The sequence below is a fragment of the Penicillium digitatum genome, chromosome 1, assembly GCF_016767815.1.
Source record: "Penicillium digitatum chromosome 1, complete sequence".
Taxonomy (NCBI): Eukaryota; Fungi; Ascomycota; class Eurotiomycetes; order Eurotiales; family Aspergillaceae; genus Penicillium; species Penicillium digitatum.
Window position 1 is genome coordinate 4,354,100 of NC_089384.1, and position 21,198 is coordinate 4,375,297.

At 46.7% G+C, this 21,198-nt stretch overlaps 3 protein-coding genes across 3 annotated transcripts; all 3 read right to left on the reverse strand.

Annotated features, from left to right (window-relative positions):
- Positions 1-6,115: 6,115 nt before the first annotated feature.
- On the reverse strand, positions 6,116-7,597 carry Pdw03_3835 (Camp independent regulatory protein; the record flags this gene model as incomplete). Its single annotated transcript, XM_014676287.2, has 1 exon — positions 6,116-7,597. One exon carries the CDS (start codon positions 7,595-7,597, stop codon positions 6,116-6,118), a length of 1,482 nt encoding a protein of 493 aa, XP_014531773.2.
- A 7,367-nt stretch (positions 7,598-14,964) lies between these two features.
- Pdw03_3836 (Asparaginyl-tRNA synthetase Slm5, putative) lies at positions 14,965-16,715 on the reverse strand (the record flags this gene model as incomplete). The annotated part of the gene is made up of 4 exons (XM_066100610.1): positions 14,965-15,164; positions 15,222-16,185; positions 16,253-16,373; positions 16,450-16,715. 4 exons carry the CDS (start codon positions 16,713-16,715, stop codon positions 14,965-14,967), a joined length of 1,551 nt encoding a protein of 516 aa, XP_065956010.1.
- A 958-nt stretch (positions 16,716-17,673) lies between these two features.
- Pdw03_3837 (RNA binding protein, putative) lies at positions 17,674-20,654 on the reverse strand (the record flags this gene model as incomplete). The annotated part of the gene is made up of 4 exons (XM_066100611.1): positions 17,674-18,792; positions 18,847-20,174; positions 20,223-20,409; positions 20,466-20,654. 4 exons carry the CDS (start codon positions 20,652-20,654, stop codon positions 17,674-17,676), a joined length of 2,823 nt encoding a protein of 940 aa, XP_065956011.1.
- Between the last annotated feature and the right edge of the window lie 544 nt (positions 20,655-21,198).

Genomic DNA, 21,198 nt, shown 5'->3' on the forward strand with positions numbered 1-21,198 from the left:
ATTCATAAAGTTATTAAAATTTGGGCCATTGAAAAATCTCATGGATTATTTATCGAATGAATTTTCTATAAATTCTACACAATCCGAACTTGTTCCTTTCCTTATAAACTTTCCATGCGGAGGAGGCTGCTAAGTATGTTGGAACTGATGCCCTGATTTGCAGTGAAGAAGCCCCCCCAAAAGAGAGAGCAAATTGACGAGGGCATTGTGATAGAATTTTTTGCGTTTGATTTTGCTTTTGGGGCCTCTCTTTTCTCAACCTCATAATTTTATTTTTTAATTTTTAATTTTTCCATTTTAGTTTTTTTTAAATTTTTTTTTAAATTTTTTTTTTTTTCAATTTTCCCTCGAGTAGCAAATGCTCCGTTGCCTTGGGATCGGCCTCTGATCCATATCCACCAAGTCCTGCCTCAAAATGTTTCTGGACCGAAGCTCCGCCTATTGTCTTGCATAGTCTGTGGAGTAGATTCATCTTACTTTGTAATTGGACATGTTACTCCAGACATGTATTCTTGCTGAAACAACGTGGGTGATTCGTCACGAGTCCCATCTGTACTCCAGATGTGAAAGCTGTAAGACATTCCCCCTTGATCCGTTGGGAGGCTTGGGGCTACGACAAATAACCCCGGACGATGTCTGGTCACCGGAAGCGTTAAGTAGAATGATATACGCTAGTAGGATTTAGTTGGTAAATAATACTTCTCACGTACCATTCAGTTGAGGTTCAAGCCACTCCCCACACTATTAAGGCTTTCGAATTTTTTTTTTAAGGGGGAGGGAAGAAGCGCGCTGATCCGGACCAAGTTGAAATTTTCACCTATTTTCGTTTATTATTCCCCTTCGTGTAACGCCAATAAAATCTGGGGTAAAGAGTGGGCCAGATCTTCTGAGTGCGACCAGCACGGACATCCGCTGCAGGGAATTGACAGGGATCGGAACCCGTAGCCATCATTCCGTATATAGAACATACTGGTCGGTGGAGAATCCATCAGTATTGTTCATTCGCTCCTCTGTTACAATCTGTGTCTGTTGTCTTTTTCATCACTTTCTGTGACCTGTGACAGTCCATAGGGGTGGAATGTGGTGAGGTCACCAAAAGTGCAGACTGCGCAAAGCCCTCGTGGATCTGCCGGAAGACTAACAAGGAAACACACTCGTCTGACAATTACTCCGTACTTACGGGCTTATAGTACGGCCCTCTTTTTTTTTCCCCTCTTTAACCCTTTTTGACCAATCAGGAGAGACGCCACGAGGTTGGAGGATTTTCAAACCACCTGCTAGTTTCTTGGAACATGCGAACTTCTTCACTTCCAATGTGTGGGAGTTCCACAAGTCGATGAACTAGGTTTGAACTAGTTCTGTGAGTACAACATATGTCATAAAGTTTCTCTGTTCTTGCTTTTTCATTCACTTAGATCGACTATGCAAGTCCATTGATCTGACGGGGTGGGGCTCACAAAATGGGCCAATGGCTTCATGACGGTGTGTGGCACTAACGAGTCAGGCAATGTACACAGATGATCCGTAAAAATATGGAGAACGCGCTGAAGTTTCCCTTTTTTTTTTGGTTGACGTTGCATCTCTGATCCCTGTCCTTGCTCCGTACCCCGTACTTCCTCCGAGGCTTTGTGTTTCTCTTTCTCTCCATCTACAGTTGATACAATCCAACAATGAAGCATCCGCTTCCACGGTTCAAGGCGGGGGTCAACGGTTGTTCCCGTCCCCGGAGCCAGTGGGGCCGACAAGTAAACAGAGGAGATATCCGTGGATGTTTGTTTTAAATTGCACTGATGTACCTGGTAAGGAGCAAGGGGTGTGAGGCAATGAGCTATATGTACGGAGCATGTTGGGGAGCACGAAGCACAACTTACGCAACCCAAAAGCTTCTGGGTCGAATAAGAGGACGTGGCCGTATGACTATCCAGGGCGTAGACCAGTATGGCAACTCAGCCGAGGGTCAGGTCTGGACCAGGTACTTTTCTCTCGCGCTCGGTCTTCCTCTCTCTTTCTCGTAATCTTTGACCTCCTCCTCTCCGTAGAGATATGGAGTGAAGCTATTGCCTAATCAAAATTACCCTCTCATTTTCGGGCGTTCGCCGAGAAAAGCCTTTCCATACTCTTTGTGAATGTGGACACGAGGAGAAATTGTTTAATCGGTGTTTGCTGCATGAGGGAAATCCCGCTAGGCACCACCGGGAGTGCTGCACGACCATTACTGGGCCTGACGATGCTAAATGCACCAATCAAAAACAACCGAGTGAATTGCCGCAGTCTCGCGCAGGACACTACGGAATAGTTGTACGGTGTACGCCGTAGTCTGATCATCATGAGGAAAGTCGACTTTGACCTTCCTATTGGATGCAGGCTCTATCCAACTCATCTAATCGATCTCTCCAATTTCAACTTACATTATCCAAAATAAGCAGTTGATGGGCCTTCCAACAGACTTTGTACAACATATAACCTACGAGACCAAAAAAGAAAAAAAATTTTACCTCGCTTTCACTCCACTTGTTTGGCTTCGGTTCTGTTTGGTCTCTTTCAGCCCCAACTGCTTCCAGTAGGAACAAAATCGGAATTTCGTCGGCGTTGGTCACGAGCTCTTACTATTCTCTGGGCGTTTAGGATTAAGCGAGAAAGTATCCGAAATCTGAAACATGTCTCTTCCGAGACAATATGACGCATGGTACGAGTATGCGAAACAGGAAAGACCTAGCGTATTCTACAAGCGAGTGGGCCACCCCAAAGACTGTGTTGTATGATAAATACGATATCCTGCAACCTTATATCTCAACACGTTGTGGTTTTGATTTTAATGATTTTTTAGATGGAACCGGTAAGGCCTTTGAGCACTGTATATCAATCTTAAAGAAAGCAGAAGGCTTGACGGTCCCCATTTCGAAAATTACCGAACAATACGTTGCGCAAAACCACATCAATCTATCACAATCACAAGATTATTAAAAATTTCAAACCTCCTTAGAGAGGTTATGTATCACTTGAAAAGCATGTAGTGACTAGGAACCGTTGTTGAGATATCAGTAATTTAATCGCATTTACAATGTGTTTTTGAGCTGGCCCACTCACTTGGCCCACTCGCTTGTGAATGGGGTTCAGCTGAAAAGTAATGACTTACATAATCAGACAGAAGGCTCAGCTTGTCAGATCTCCGTCACCGTTGCTGGTTGAGAGAACAAAGTTCCGGATAAATTAGGCTGCTACGATTTTACCACCCAACCCCTCCCGCTATGAGAATCTCAAGAAAGTAACCTTCATGATGTTCCTCTTTCGTTCTTCCCGGATCCGCCTAAACCTTCCAAAAGAGGACCCGTCAAGGCCTAGCGTATTTGGCTTACATTGATCGTGAGACTCGAGAACTTCACCTAATGGTTTCGGGTGTGGAGTTTCCTGACATAAGGGCAGATGAATTCTTTCGGTTGCAGGTGGCTATTCTCGCTTGAGATTTGCCGAATCTTGGAACAATGCCAGATCTGAGACATGTTGTCATGATCTGTGGGGAATCTATTTATCGTATGCGCAAAAATGACCAGTGAGAAGCTGTGTTGCTTGGCTTTTATGAGACACAATCGCCATCTGCTCTGGGGTAGTCCCAGAATGTCTTGAGTTGTCCATATGTTGTCCCAATCTAGCAGCCCGAAAAGCGGCGTGGTTGCTCTTCTTTCCGTTGTCCAGGGCCCCATCGTGAAAAGCTTTCATTGGGCTTAGGGTGTGCAGAGATAACATTGAAGGCATGCAGACCACTGTCCATTAGCCGTGGCATATCAAATCCAGTCGCAGTCAGAGCATGCCTTCTCATTACGTAGGATGTGCCACACTCCACCCTCTGGGGCCGCATTCTGATGGATTTTCCAATCACTGAGAAGCATTCCCTTGGCCGCAGAAGTTACAAAGCTCGGACTAACTGACCATGTATGGAATCTGGTATACTTTCTACGCTTGTGTGATAGAAGAAAACAAATTCTATCGAATCAGGTACCTCGGAAGCGCATGATTTCGGAAAATTTGGAACAAGTGAAAATATGTCGGCCCGCTTGGCATGCTAGTGTTTCATTTTGCTGATAAGTAGCCGGGATGACTTCTTGCGGGCTTACCGGGTCTGTCTAGCACCATTTCGCAGTGCGAATCCTCGAACTACTCTTCAAAGGTATGCGGGGGACTTAATACTACAGTCTTCGAGTTTCTCATACTAGTCGGACGACTAAGGGCTAAGATTAGGTACTGTCCTCTCGGCTAATCACGATGGCACTGCATAGAGCCGGCATTCTAACAGATGGAAGATATTTTGAACCTCTGCTTTTCTTGAGATTAGAAGAAGTCGATAGAAGCAGAGCGTCCATCGATGTCGCAAGGCACATCATGAGGCTGTCTTTCTTGGGTTTTACTTCATGATCACGTAGTCGAAACTGACCAAGTGGGCAGAACGTTACAGCAATTTTATTATTTTGCCAGCTATTCCAGCTTTTTCTCTGTTTTCTCGACGTCGCCTTCGGTGTGAAGGTGTAGCTCTAGGCCCAATGAAGCCCTAGATTGACCAGCAGAGAGGTTGGGGACAATCGCATTGCCCTTGTTCGCAAGTAAGCAACCCTCATCTAAGTTGAATACCTTGGTATCTCGAAACAAGTGTCCGGAAAGGAAGAACATTGTTGTGCCATTAGTGGCCCAAACGAAGCATCTGATCCAGAGTTTCCACGTTTTAACTCGATCTCTGTTTGAAAATGAGACCCCGGGGCACGTTTACTATAATGCCAGTTGTTTGCAATTCTGCAGACTCGTTTGAAGGCTTGGTACCATCGGATCGACATGTCAGGACTTCCTATTTTTCGGCGCTAAGGTAATGGCAAGATAGTCGTTCAGCAAAGCTGACATTTATGACCAAGACGCAAATGTCCGACCCGGCAAAGCTCTAGGGGAAACTCCGTCACGATCTCCAATCTGGTTGAACTTGAAACTAATGTCATTGCTCGCTGGATGAACTCCCTATGAGTTTCTTCCGGTGTGCGACATTGGAGATCTGATCTGCAAGAATAGGTGGATCCTGATGAAAACTCTCAATAGATCCGAATCAACGGCCAAGGAACTTTTGTCACCGATCGATCATTATGTTCTCAAGAAATGAATCCCAGGCCACGAGGTTGGTTCAGGCCAGGGAATAGACAGCGTACGAAATTCCGACAAAGTGTGATTCTGACTCGTTCGTGGGTTTAACCGATTCGAAATCAGGATTTGCATAATCTACGAAGCAAGACAGCCCTTCATAAGATTGGCAAAGGGTCAGGAATCGTCATCAAACCTTGCTTTTCTTCATTTTGGGAGGGACAGTTTGATCAACAAAGTACAATATCCCATATCCATCCGGGTGAGCATCACCATTACTGGCCTTGAATATCCCTTTCTCGTCCGATTGCCCAGATGCACCTTGGCGAGGTGGAATCTAAGGTAGTAGCCCCGGAGAGTGGGGATTTGAGGAGTCAAGACTAAAAGCGGCATAGCTTGAGTTGCATGTTGTCAAAGTTGAAGCTCCACACTTGCGCGTAAGAAAAGCCAACATGCAGAGCTCTGCTACCTACATACGTAAGATTACATGACGTGCAAGCAATGGCAGTGCTAACGATGGATCTCTAAGCCAGTTCTAAGATGTCTGCGACCTTGTTTTTCTACACAGCGCCACATCTCAGTATACGAAAAGCACGATGCAAGTCTCATGGAAGGATAGAAGCAAATCAATTGACCAGACACAAGTAGCCCATTTAGAAATAAAAGCCGTATCCCAACCATGTAGACCCGATCCCAATGCATAATATGAAATGGTTCCATTGAACCCTTGGCCGTGACCTGTTCACATATGGAAAAACAAGAATCCAATTGCCCCGACCCATGCAAGATGCTAATAATGACAAAAAAGATAAAACAAAAAAGGATATCACTGGAAAATCGAAACTCCCTTTTGCAGGAAGCCACAGCAAGTAAAGAAATATAGACATGAAGACAAAAAGTGAGGTTGAGCTTGGCATCAACCATGCGAAACGGGTTCGGGTTTGAGATGGATTTTTTTTTTTGGTTTGTTTTCATCGGTTAAGGGGATTCATCAGACGCTTCATGCAATAAAGGCGCGATCCAGCTGGCGCAGCGCTCTCGTGTCCTCCCCTCCGAATCCGATCTTCTCATTAGGAATGTCCCGTGGCCCCTCAGTGAAAGAGCTCTGTGTCGAGATTCCGTTCGAGCTCTGTAGAGGGCCACCGGGAGAGGCAGTCGTTGAGGAAAGAGGAGCCAGCGCTGCACCGTTCATTAATGAGTTGATGCCTGGAACTGCATTTCCAGCACTGGCGGGATCAGAAGACTTCGGTGACACGGCAATAGGGTTGAGAGAGGGCAATGCGGCGGGGTGCTCCTGCTTCACCAGGTGAGGGCTGTGCGCGTGTCCATTTGACTGCGCCAAAGGCTGGACTGGTGCTCGCGGTGATGTGATGCGATGATCAACTAGAGCATGTCCATAGACAGGCGAGGTGCGTTGCTCGTGAGCGTGGGCGTGAGCTTGGGCTTGAGCATGAGCTTGAGCGTGAGCTTGAGCGTGAGCTTGAGCGTGAGCGTGAGCTTGGGCTTGAGCGTGGGCGTGGGCGTGAGCATGGTCATGTATTGAGCGCGGTGATCGGTTCATGTAGCTTGATTGCTGCGGCGGCGGTCCAGTTGGAGGTAGTGATGATTCCATATGAGGTGGTCTATCATATGGGCCTGTCATCCCGTGTTGAGGTGGTGGGAGTCCACCGCCATGTTGATGAGGAGGCTGATGGTGAGGCGGGCCATAATGAGGATGTCCATTGGCACCTACCGGGGGGAGATAAGAGGGACCGGGGCCGTATTGAACCGAGACCGTAGGGGGTGTGGCTAGCGGGGTGGGTGGCCAAGCATAGGCAGGCGGGTATGGTTGTGTATGAGTGACACGCGGATATGCGCCGAGGGGATGAGGAGTTATGGGATAAGCAGCGCCTGGCATAGGTCCACGGGTAACGACGGGGAGATTTTGCTGATCATTGACTGTCGACTCGGGATAGAGACCCTTCTGGGGTCGAACATGACGCAGCGCAGGATCCGAAGTTGGTTGTTGTAGGTTGGCGGCAGAAGGGTGGGACCGTGAATAATAGCTAATGAGATGCAAATGTTGACCATTGGATGTCGTGATGCTGAAAGACTGCTTCATCAAGCCATCTGGTTTATAACGGTACCCATCTGGTCCCTCGTCCGTTCCATCGGCGCGATCATCGTCACTGCCCCGACTCTCCGGTGTCTTGCCTCCTCGGGAAGCAGAGCCCTGAGAGACACTACCACCGCGCTTGCCTTCCATTTCACGATAAGTCAAAAAGCTACCAGACACACGGCTGGCGCTCCATGACTTCCCATCAGTCCATCGCCGCATACCCGCTTCTCGCTCATCCCATACAAAGACCGAACCGGAACGAATAGATTGTCGCTCTTTCTCTGATAATCTTCTTTGCACGCGAGGTAAAAGGCCGATGCGACAAGCCTCGAAAAGGATAATAGCGTCCGCAGGTGTGCGAACGTGCCCGTAATACGTCTCCATCCAAGCTCTCGAGTCAACCGACGACCCCGGTTGATTTGATCTGATTGCCAGGTTGAAGGATAGCAGTAAATTTTTTTTTTTTTTTAAAAAAAAAAAAAGAGTACGAAAGGTCTCTGGGAGGGATGAGTTAGATCTAAGGGAAAAGAAAAGAAGCACAAGTGGAGAGGAAGAAAATAGGGTTCAAGTCCAGATATATAAGGAACCAGGATCCAAATCAGTACGGGGTAGCCTGTAGACCGGCGTGGGTGGGCAAAGGCTGAGCTTTTACGTCACCCAAGGCGGTTTAGACCGGGCAATCTTTTTCTTATTTTTTTCTCTTTTCCAATTTGTATCCGATTCAGGACTTTTGAGCCAAAAATGATAGAGGAAAGAGAACTGCAGAGATTTGATGTGGGCCAAGTGGGCTTGAAGGCGTAAGAATGCCGAACAGACAAGGGAGAGAGCCAAGGCTGAAAAGAGACAAAGAGAACGAGAGATAGTGGGGGACCTACTTGATAACTCCACACAGTTTCTGAAGGACTGAATTAGCCGTTCTTGTTTCGGGAACTTTTAAATCAAAAAGATAGAGGGAGAAGAAGAGAGAGCCAAAAAAAAAAAGAGGAAGTGAAGAAAAAAGAGGGAGAGATCTTTCAACTAAATGTCCCCAAAGCTTTATAAGAAACAATGAAGAAATCATAAAAAAAGAAGGTTAAATTAGGGAAGCGGAGAGAAGAAGAGCGGGCCAAGCGATCCAAGCGAAAAGATCGAACGGAACTTGTTAAACGCCGAGGTTCCAAGAAGAGAATTATGATTTATTGACTCTAATTACTTTATTTTTATTTTTTTTGGCCTGTTTACTTTATCTTTTTGGATTCGGTAATACTCCGTACATCCGTGCACATGGAACAGAATAATGAATCTCTTTGAAATCCACTCGAACTATTTATGCATGGGAACTTTAGAAAAGGAGATGAGTCTCGATAAGCGGAGGTAGCACGGCTACACGGAACACGAAGGCTTTAATTTCGTGTAGCCTAGGTAATTTATGTGTATACTATAAAATGCACCAAAAGGATCACCATCTCGTAATCACGTCATTGATCTCTAATCCGGGTCTATAGACCCAGATTCTGCAGAATGGAAATTAAAATTAAATTGCAATTCTCCTCTTACGGAGAGTGAAACAGCTTTCCGAATTAGCTAGTCAATTCCATGTTGGCAATTCTTGGCTCGGCTTTACGGGGGTTGCAAACCCTTGGAAGGCAGTAAGGTTAATTTGGCCCCTTCAAATGCCCATTCCTGCCGAAAGATTAAACGAAAATGGATAAAGGACAGAATCAAGGACAGAATTCAGGATCAGCATTATTAATGGATAGAGTACATTGTACTCAGTACTCCGTACTGCGGACTCTGTATGGTAAAGTAATGCAGAAACAGAAATCAATAATAATTTAAAAAAAAAATGTTTGATACATAAAATGGTCTGTGTCAGAAAAGTGGCGCTCTGGTCTCAAAAAAAAAAGGTTAGTGCGGAACTCTTAAGCTTAATCCAACACGAGGAGGCCGGCGCTGAACTTAATGCTCGCTTACAGCGCGGCCTCCACTTTGGTTTATTTTCATTCTTGGCAAAAGGGGGGCCCTCATCAATTCTATACGGTAGTGGGACCTTGGTCATCCTTCAGACGCACCTAAATCGTACAAAGTATTCAAAAATGCTATTTCGGACATCCGATCGGACATCGTACTGAAAAGCTCAACTTTAACAGAGTGTCCCATAATTTATAGTTTTTGTTTTCTTTTTTTTTTTTTTTTTTTTTGCCTATCAGGGAGCAGAGACAAGCCCACTTGACTATCGGGATTTACCACCCAATGCGACCGGGGATCCCCCAATGATTTATAATGGCCCAAACAGGGGTTGAGCGGTTCTGTCCGATTTGGCCTTATCCAGAACCCTATCCCTTGGCGGCAAGTCCCAGACGAGTCACATCCAAACAAGGTTGATCTTAGCGAATCCAGCCCGAAGCTTTCTAGTTTATATCCGATATCCGACATTTCATAGGCTAAAATGGACACAAAAAATGAAAGCCATAAAAAAGAAGCCACTGTGGCCCTACCCTCGTGACTCGTATTCGTATTAGGTCCAGTGACGCGGTGTTTTAATTGTAACTGCGCTGATCACAAAGCTTGACAAGGTCCTAGTCCAGATCAAAGCAATCATGCAAAGAAACTCAAACGTGAACGAAAAGGATGCAGTGTACCCTGTACGGAGCATTGTGAAGTAGACAAGGAATCTCTAGGTTTCAAGGCCGTTGATCCCATGTACATGATTTGTGCACATTTAATTACGCACGGCAAAAGCTAACAGGGGAGCCACGTAACAGGATCTCCATTGGCAAGCACACCGTGGGTTACAACTGGATGTACAAGCTATAGACTACTTATTCATGGAAAGTTCACTGCTTTGCATTTGACTTCCATCGCTCGTTTTAGATCAAGATCATTATAAAGAATCGCTTTGAAACTAACTCGATTCGCCCAAATACCCAGCGGTCGGCCAAATCATGATGCGACTGAGTCGTATCCGCTGACACCTTGACTCAGCGATAAGGTTAATTGGTCCGAGTCTGCGCTCCGTGCCGTTCATGTTCGCTATGCAGTTAGTCTTGTATCTAATTAGCCTTACAGGTGGGTAGGGCCTTTCACTCCAGATGCAGTATCGGACCCCTGTACATTGCATGAGGCGTGAAAGACAGATAGATTCGGAAACGGCCGCCACATTCTACTTTTCTTTCTTTTTTAGCCATTCATGGATCTTAAAACTTGTGGCATGACTTTATTCTGATTCAATTTGTTATCCACGGGCCAAATAAAACAAGCCAGTGGAAGTGTACCGCCAACACAGTCCCTCGTTGCACAAGGATCACTCTAATAGGGTTCGGGGGAGTTGGTTGAGCTCGGCAGCTGATTTGCTTCTTGACTTCAGCCCTGATTTTGATTTGGGAGGTGAGAAGGCTGGGGGGTCCATGTGTTTCTACTCAACTGAAAGAGCATGGCGCTAGCTAATCATGGTGTCAGCGTACTTCATACACTGCATCGCCTGCATTACATGTCTCATATGGCGCCGTCCTGTGTGACTAGAAAATCACCGTCGTGACCCGGTCTTCCATCTACCAGGTCAACGGAGTGTGCAAGGTCGCACCGCTTCTTTGCTCTAGGCCCAATGGAATAAGGAACGAGGCTTGGGTGACCAAGGTGTGGAAGGTTTCATTTGGTAGTGCGTATGATTTAACCTGCAAGCTATAAAGATTAGCGGACTAGTACTCCGTCAATCATGTCGTCTTCTTGTGTTGCCACAGTCATAAATTGCTCAACGGTTAATGATAGGCCCTAGGCAATAATCGAGGTTAAATGACAAGGCCCAAATTTTAATCAGACCAGTATTCCGCACGGCTGATCATTATAACGTCGAAAAAGGAAGCCGGAGTCGTTCCATTTTCACATTGAAATATATCTCTATCTTGGTTATCTTCCGATCAACACGGTAAAACAAGCATTAACAACAGCACGAATCACCACATGTATATATCCTTACCTAAACCATGCAACCACATAGAAAATCAACATGCGCTTCAATGGTCGTGTGGAAGCTCAGACCCCGACCGATTTTTTTTTTGTTCTGAAGATCGCTTGAATCCACCCTTAATAGCCGGGATCCCGCAAGTCTTACTACATCAGGACAGTCTGGTGTCTCTCATTTCCCTCCCAGGCGAAGAATCATCTCCAGTCAATCGGGCATTTGCCCCTTAACTTATCCACACCTGTAGCATCGCAACACCAATGTCCAGGCACGGGGGTTTAATTAAAGAAATCTACCTATTTCACTACAACAAAGAAAACCAAATATCGCTGATTGTGTACTCTCTCATGGTCTATCCGATTATCCGAAGACTCCTTTTTGTTCTTGGTAAATCCAGATCCACATCTCGCTAACTATATCTCACCTGCTGATAGAGCGCCTTGCGGGTTCAGCCGACTGTCTCGCCGACCGTGGTTGGTGTGGGCCTTCTGCAACTGTATTCGTTAGCTACTAATATATTTTTAATGGGCTCGGAGTACATTCGGCTTGTTGGATAGACGTTCTGGCTGAGATGTAACTCCGCTACGCAGCACTTGTTTTTGTGAATAATCTCCGAATGTTGATCCGACACGGGCGGCCTAATGTTATGACCGAGAGCCCCAAGCCAGCCAAGGTATTTTAGGCTTTTTTTTTTCCCGCCGGTCAGAGACCAGACCATACAATCGGACACAAGGCAACTGACACTCAATAATACAACAGAATGCATAATGGCTTGCGATGAACTGTTTGTATTGTCATGCATTCGTTGCAACCCTGGAATTAAAGATTGCCAAGAGTAAAATTTGTGAAACGTCACACGAGCTTATCTCCACTAGCATAATTAAGGTATCCATTGTCCAGATGAATAGGGAATGTGCTGGAGTGATTAATGCTTGAAATTACTTTTCCTCTCTTTTTTCTCATTTTCGTTTATAACAATATGATTATGTTTCATTACATGGGGTCAAAATAAGTTCATTTTATTCTGGTCCAATGTTTGTATGTCATGTTGACTTTTTATTAATAATATATTCAACTCGGCACACTCCATAGCGGTCCAAGAAAATGTACTCCGTAGTGCACGAACAAATGCTGGTGCCTACCCAGAAATGGCAAGAAAACATCCAGGTAAATTTTGGGGTCAAGTTGTGTGAATGCCAAGAGGATGCCAACCTTGAGTGGCTAGCTAGACCCATGACTGGCTGGCCATTGAAGCCTAAAATCCAGTTTTCTCCCTGCGAACCATGGAAACTGTGGCTGTTGGGTTATGGTTAACGTTTGCTCCGTACCTTGATTTCACTCAACTTTACTTTACTTTACCTAGGCATTTCCAAGGTTCAAACTGGCTTTGACCCGTCTAACATGAAATATAACCCATGTGGCGAAATGCATAATTTCCTTCGAGGAGTTTCTAAAACCGAACACGAAGGTTGGCTACTTGAACCATGTAATGCTAGCGTCTTGGAGTGCAACCTTGACATACTAACAATCATCCTGGATTATCCATTACGGATCAATTACTCTACTGGTGCATACTAAAATAGACGAAGATTACTGCGTGATAATTACGACCGTAAATCACGTATTCATCTGTAGGCTATCTGAAATGTGATACATCAGACAGGGATGCAGTGCTGCATGACTCGTACAATGCGCCCACTGCCCGAACTTCTTTTCGCTTATGCTTAACCCTGGTAAGGTTGGGGCCCCTTGGCCTGCTGATCCTGGCCCCTTTGTTGACATGGAAGCAGTACTCGTTTTGGTCAAACTCAAATAGATTAATTCAAGGCTGTGTGCATTCTTTTTGCGAGGTTGTGAGACTGTACCCTGTACTCATCTCTCCCACACACACTTTTGGTCCAATGTTCACATTTTTGGATTAGCCATACAATCATGACCTCTCGGTATGATAATAATCCATGTGGACCAGTGGCAATACAAACTCTACAAAACTCTACTGAAAGTGGAATACTCGGCAAAAACAAGCGGATTCCGAGACAAAGGAACTAATGAGCCGAAACATGTACGGAGTACTTCAAATCCACTCGGAGAACCACGTTTTCTCCTGATAGACAACGCCGAACGCCGAGACTCAATCATCCTTGAATGCAATTGCCGTCGACCACATCCGCCTCGTTGTCCAATTTCCCAATCAGGATACTGATGTGTATCTACTTGCTTTCCTAGCAATAATCATCGGCCGATGTACTGGCTAGTGCCACCGACGCCCCATAATTTTACATTCGATTTATGGGACGCCTCATTTCCAGACTATAGTGCTTGGTTTTGCTTGGGGTCCGGACCTCCGGTGCATAAATCAGGGATAACATGTGCCATGCTCCGTACAAGTTCTCTGTATACGAAATACTACCGAGTACAACGTACGTCAATCTGCTACCCCAGCTAGGGATGCACGTGTTAAAACGTCGTGCCCACTCCGTAGAGCTACACACTCTCCGGAGCAATCGTGAAACGGTTGTCTACTCCTGGCGCTCTACGGAGTACTCCGTACTAATGCAACCAGATCTGTGCCTTAATTTTATTCCATCACCCACTAAGTTTAACTGGAGCACTATCCCTTTCGTCCGTGCGGTGCCTAGTGCTTGTTAACGTTGTTTATTTTGCACTCTAGTTCCTCTAGTGCCTGTCTCCAAGTTCCTCCAATGTTCAGCCCTGTCCGCGAATATCCGTCCATGTACGGGTATGGAGTAAGCATGCATACCCTGTGCTCAGACTGGTGCCATCTCGTTTCAATACCACATAATAAAGTCCTGTCCTATGCTTGATATGAGGGCACTGGACTTGGAGTTAATTATTTTCACCAACTCCTAGCACTCCTTCAGAATCCTAGCGTTGCGCTTTGTTCTAGCTTCTTCGGCTGGTTGTCTAGGATGATCACATGGCTGAGTCGTGAGACAGGGGTCGGGTTCAATAATATAAAAAAGAATAAATCACTATAGCCCAGTCATCATCTTCTTTCTCAGCCGATCATCCGATCATATGTCTTGAGCTCTGGTCACAATTTAAAATTAGAATCTCGGACTAGTCAACAAGATAGGCAAAACCGGCATTAAAAGGTGGGTAAATAAACAAGCTCCACGGAGTACGGAGTAAGGAGCAGATGCTCCGCATAGCTTCTAGTTCTTTTGGTCCGACATTTTACGAAGTACTCCGTACAACATACAGAACAGAAGAGTTGGGTTTGGCAGTTGCGAGTCACTTTCTTCTCCTTGATTTGTGAGTCAAATAGGAATTTATGCTGTAAAGATGGTGTCTGTTTTTATCGAGGTGACTTGGGGTTGGGGGGTCTTGAAAAATTGGGTTAGTAAAGGAGAAAAACAGACAAAGTAAACTATGCCGGACCTTGCCGGTTATACCTACCAGCGCTTTTTTTTTTAGCTTCAGGTACTCCGTAGTAAATACTTGGATACTTGGATTCTGGCTAGTCAGATTTGGACACATCGTGCGAGAGGCTCCGTGTTGCGGATGTCTCCGGATAAGTGCCCCCCCCCCCCCCCCCCCCTCCCTCTCTATTTTGTTCGGGAATGAATCGGCGACTTTATTCCTGGCCCCGTTTGTCAATATACTACAAACAATTAATTCCCCCGTGTATACTTCTCAGGCTCAGTCCTGATTTACATGGTGAATCAGCTCTGGTCGCCGTTATGTTGGGCTGTTTTCAAACTGTTCTCTTTTCTGTTTGATTTTCTTACATGTATATATATTTTTACAGATTTATCATACACTAGCCCGATGATACCTCGGATAAGTCTCAGCAATCAGCACGGCCAAAGTAACGCGGGAAAGATACGATATCCCGAACGCTGGAGACACCAGTCAAGTAGCCTAGGAATCGATCAAATCCGAGCCCAAAGCCTCCATGAGGGGCAGAGCCCCAGCGTCGGAGGTCAGCATACCATTGGAGGTGGCTCAGGTCCTCGTCGGGGGTAAGATGAGGATACAGCGACTCGCCTGAAGCTGGATCATCAGACTCGGGAATCTGCCGGGGCTTGATCAGACCGTGCTCACGCATGTTCTTGATGAGATCCGGCAGGCGATGCTCGCGCAGGGAGCCCCCGGCGACTTCGCTGACTTCGGGGAGGAGCAGGTCGAAACATGCCACTGTCTCCCCGGGCGTGTTGCTGTCATTGGCAACCTGTGAGGGAGCCATGTAGAACGGCTTGACGGTTTTCGGGTAGTCCGTCACGAAGACAGGACGTCCTTGATGGAGCACCTCGACGATATACTTTTCATGCTCAAGTTGTAGACCTCCATTCCATGTTGGGGGATGCTCAAATGACGCACCGTCTTCGGTGACAGCACGCTGGAGCATCTCCATGGCTTGGGTGTATGTCACGCGGTGCCATTTTGGCCCATCCATTAGATCGACCCATCTTTGACGCAGAGATCCCGTCTCCTCGGCGCTGGATTCCTGGCCTGGCTCGCCAGACCGCTTCGCCGACAAAATCTCTTGGCCCACAGGAGTATTATATAGACGACGCGTCAGATCACGTAGCAGATGTTCCACTAAGCCAGTAAGAGAGTCAAGATCGGACATGAAATTGACCTCGGCTTCGAGCATATAGAACTCGCTAAGGTGACGCGGTGTGTCACTCTTCTCCGCCCGGAACACGGGTGTCAATGTCCAGACATTGCCCAACTCCGCCGCATAAGCTTCGAGGTGAAGTTGCGACGAAACAGTAAGATATTTTGGCGCTCGGAAGAAATGCTCGTTCTCGGTGCGGGGTGAAGCAGCACCGCGTGGCACCAATGTGAACGTCTCGCCGGCGCCTTCACAATCCGAGGACGTTATAAGGGGGGGCTGAACTTGCGTAAAAGCTCCGTCCGGATGAGAGTGGAAGACATTGCCAAGTTGGAACATGCACTCGGATCGGAAGCGCGAAAGGAGAGAATTGAAGGGCGTTCGAATGCGGAGGTGTGGAATCTGACGCAGGAAGTCGGGGCTGTGGTACTTTTTCTGGATCGGAAACGTCTGCGGCCATAGAGGTCATGGTTAGCGTGAGGTCTGAAGACAGCTGGGGGAAAGCTCTTGGGCTCACCTCTGGGTCGGATGCGCCTACGACCTTCACATCGGTTGTTTGGAGCTCATGAGTTTGCTCTTTACCCGGTGGGCAAGCTTTCCAGATGCCCGATATTTCGATTGCAGTTCCGGTCGACAAACTGGAGAAAAGGCGCTCGAGTTAGTCTTGATTGACAGACAGGTCGAGGATCACAACTCGCGCGCGGTCAAACGTACTCTGCTGCCTGCGCGGGGTTCAAAATTGCCTGTAGTGGCTCCACGGTAGAGCCATCAGATATTTCTGCGAATGCAAAACGTTTCTGTTTCCGTACAGACCGAATGAACCCATTCACTTTAATTTCTTGGTCCTCGAAGTTGCTGGCTCCACCGTTTTTGGTGGCTTGGAGGATCTGCGCGCATCGCACGATAGACGGACGGTAATCAGTTGAGCTATGGGTAAGTCTGCCCACGGAGGTGGTGAAGGGTCGCCGCCATATCTGCATTGCTGAAGGTGCTGTGGGTTCGATGATCGGGGAGTTCGGAGGTTGCCAGAAAACTTATCGGCGTTGTGTCGGTCCGATTATCTTTGTCCCGAGGTCAATGATAACGATTTGGTAAACACTGTTGGCACAGTTGATTAACTGGTTTAGGGTAAGTAGGCCAGGTGTATAGAAAGATTACTGTGATTTTACTAGACATCTTAAAATCTTGTAACCATTTTTAGAGAAAGGAGGGAATATATATACAAACCTATCCAGATACATGGGGATGTTTGGAATCAATCCATTGTAAAATGTTTCAATCGCTACAAGCTTCTACAGCCAAAGCACCAATCTTCAAATAGTAGACGTGTTCTTCAATTCGAATCAATACAATCATTCGTGCTTTACCATGTCTGCCTTGGACTCGATGACGATGCACAGGACCGTTCAAAACTTTCGTAAACTACAGAAAATCGAGAAGGATCTAAGCATCAGACTGCGTCTTGATAAGCGTCACTCATTTCTTCCTTGTGAGACTGAAGAAAGTTCTGAACGTGGGAACAACCTCGAGATATTTGGGGTTGTCCAAATTTTTTAAATAGGCCTGGCCATTTATACACTAGCGTTGGTAAATTCTGACTGCCAATAAAGTAAATGAATACACACCGAGACCAGTATGAATAGAATAAGAAGGAAAAAAAAATTGAATACAGCATAACCACATGGGTGTTGAACAAAACAAGCATAGCAAAAGTTCACTTGGAAAATGGATTGACATCAGCATTCTATGGGATAAGTAGCTTGAGAACTTGAAACAACGATCGAGAATTGGCTCAGCAAGTGTTTCAAAGAGTGGGATTTCAGCACAACCGAAAGTAAATGACGTTGCAAGAGTTCCGGTCAAGCTAAAGTGCAGCTAAAAGAATGACTGGGTCGTTATATAACACTGAAACAGAAAGACAAGCAAACATTCCATACTTCACTGCGAAGGCCGTCTATCATAGATCGATCTTTCCTCTTCAATCATATCAATCGCATCCATGAGGTCGCCATTTGCCATGGCCGCATACACAGCCATCCTTGACCGTCCGCCCTCCTGTTCCGCCCCGTAACCCATGTCGACAAGAGCAGACACACATCGTTCAACTGCCGTATCATCAGACTCAGGAACACTGGTACCACGAGTACTAGAGAGTTCGACCCTCGTCGTATTTTCTACCGGGAAGCTTCCGGGGATCTGCACACGAGAAGAGGCACTCTTTCGTTCTCGCCTAGAAAGGCGCGCCCATGCGTCTGTTCCCGCAGGACCATGCGATCTGTCCCCAGGATGACGCATACTTGCGGAATGATTGAGGGGATGATGACTGTCAGTCTCAGAAGCATGCCAATGGTTTGGGTTATGAGGTTTGTGCTCAGTGGCTCGACGCTTCAACTTGGTCGCAGTCTGGGGGCCATTGAGATCTACCACTGGGCGCATAGTCTCCTCGACACCGAATGAATAAACAAGCGGATCCCGAATTGCTTTGCTAAAGTCGGAAGGTTGTCCAGCATCGACGACCGATGATTTATTGGCAGCTGCATCTAGATGAGAAGCTGGTTGAGATTGACCAAACGCCTTCCGTGTAGGATGCAGGGGTAAAGCGTGAGTGGAAGGACCCTCAGGGTGCTTTGTGTCACTAGCTGTAGGTTCTGTTACAGGGCGTTCCTGCCGATTTGCAAGAACTTGGGCCTCCCATTGAGACACAGGTGGGAAATGAGATTCTGTATGTGAATACGAAGAAACACCCCGATCGCTCAATGGATCAATGTGATGTGCGCTCGTCTCGGGCAAAAGCGAAGGAAAACGTGCGCTGAATGCAGGGTCATCGCTTGGAGAATCAAGTAGTGCGGACGATTCCGTCTGAGCTTGCCCAAGATCAACATTCTGCGTGAGTTCTACGAAATTGACCGACTTTCTCCGATTCTCCGTTTTTCTAGGCTTGCATGGACTCTTCTGAAGCCTGTCAGGAAACGGGGACGAAAAGGGCCCCGATATGGTACTGTTTCGTTCTGAGGGAGCGTTGTTTGTAATGCTCGTCTTAGTCCGAGGGCCATTTGTCTGAGTATCGTGAGTGGTTGTACTAGCATTGGGTGAAATATGCGCCGGACGTACACTTTCGATAGGGGGATGATACATAGGCTCAAGGTTTATCGAGTGGCCGTCAATGACAGCACCCTGCAAGGCGTCCATTGCAGCGAAAGCCGGATATTCTGAGGGGAAATGAACGTAGCCAAAGCCTGCATGTCTTCCTGATGCGGTCTCTAGCGGGAGATCTACCTTGACCAGAAATCCCTTGGCGGCAAACACGTCCTGTATCATCTTGTCGGTAACCTTGAAACCAACATTCCCGATAAACAAGGATTTAGTGGCGGGCTTGTTTTTCCATTCTCCAGACTTGGTTTGCGATGTATGTGTAGTCTTCGACGGAGCATTGAACACAGGAGGAGGTCGAGACGCGAACGCAGGTGGCCCTTGCGGCCAGTAGGTGAAATTCGGCAGCAATGCAGGCGGTAGTGAAGGACAGGGAGGCGGGGGAGCATGATAAGTTTGGAATGGATTCCAAGATGGAGCAGGCCATGAAGGAGGAGCCCAATGATTTGATTGTACTGGTGTGGGTTGACCATGGCGACTTGGATTGGGGGGTACTCCTGCTTGTGCAGCATCAGGTGGAGATGATTCGCCTAGGCCTGCTGTTGATTTCTCGTTTGTGGCTGTTCTCGAAGGATTCGCATTTGAGTTCTGGGAGCACGTGGTGCCCGAGGCCGTAGCTTCATTGTATGCAGCAATGTTAAAGGATGGCCCGGATGCTCCGGGATTTGGCACCTCGGAAGTCGAGTTCGACGTAGAGGCTGTTGATACAGCGCGCCCAAACTCGCTTTCGAATGCGGCAAATAAAGTTTTTCCGACCTCGTTGAGTTCGGAGGCCATCATGCGAAGACCATCAGCGGCGGTTTCAGCGACAGGCCTTCCTGCTTGGAAGGCATCTTCTGCCATTTGTCTTCCTCCATCTGGGAGGTTATAAAAAGCGGTTCTTAGGTGAGCTTCAACAGTGATGAGAAGTGCCCGCAATGACGCTTCCACGTTCTCAGGCAAGGATTTCTGTGCATTTTCAAATTGTCTTTGGGCATTCTGTAACTGTCGCTGTAACCCAGGGATTTTTGTTCTCCATTCAGACTGTAGCATAGTAGCCCCGTGGATCAACTGGTCTAGGACCTGTGTCGCTAAAATCTCAACGGGATGAGGGGATCGCCCAGAGTTTACGTTGACTGATGATTCAATAGTCGGTGCGGAATTAGGTAGTAGAGGTGCTGGACTCTCCAAGGAGTCAGCAGCATTGAACATCTTTGCTAGTTCAGCCTCAAATGCTTCCATAAGAGGCTGAGGCTGGTCCGCAGAGACCGATGGGGAGGTAGTGATGTGGACCGGGACTTCATGTTGCTCTTCGAGGATAGTAGCCTTAGAAGTAGTTTGCGTGCCGGTTTGCTTACCAGCCAAGTCTTGTTTCGGAACGTTGTGTTCAAATCGCTTCCACAACTCGGTCACGGAGTTTGATCGGTGAATATCAAATACGTGCATCGGACTGATGTCATCGGGAGAAGGTTCGACGGATTCAAGCTGCGTATTAGTGTCTAGGGGCTCATCAAGGCGCTGAGAGAGCTCAAGAGCGGATCCTACCTAAAAGAAGGGTGAGATTTTGATGATCGAGAACCGACGAACGGTTGTGAACTTACGGTGATTGTTTCGTCATCATCATCGACATCCATATAAGTCAACCTCGCGCGAGGATGGTTTGAGGCTAATTCATCGTAATCTGTCGCAGAAATCTGGACCACTCCTGGAGGTGCACGAGGATCCGCAAGCTGCTCGGGCTCTTGATGAGTGGATACCCGAAGGTTTCTGACCTGGAAGGGCTTCAACATCGTGGAGAAGACGCCGTGTGAGGCCTGCGGATCAGAAACACGAACAAGTGGGGCGGTGTTACAGAATCAAAATCCAAAAAAAAAGATGAACTAGAGCTGATAGAGTTGACAAAGATATGACATGGGTTTTATGATGCCTCTGGGGCTTAGGAGACGGAGGGTGTATACAACATAAACAGGGAAAAAGATCACGAGTTTCATATGTTGCTGCCTATAGCAACACTTCCAAAAATTTCAAGTTTGAATCTTCCAAATGCAAGTAATGGAGTAAGAAATTCAAGCAATTTAGATAATTCAAGAAATTCCCCCAAAAGCACTTCGAGGTTTCAGGCAACAGGATAAAGAGAGAGTCTCCGATCACGTGTCGCTGGCTTTTCGCCTGGGATTCAAGGCGTCGACACTGAATGTCAACACACTTGAATGGATTCAATGGGCAATGAATAATACCATTTGAGAATAATGTCAACCTAACATCTTTCAAACCCTACACGACAGTGTCCACTCTTTTAATTTACCTACAGCAATTATTTCTACGATATTACCA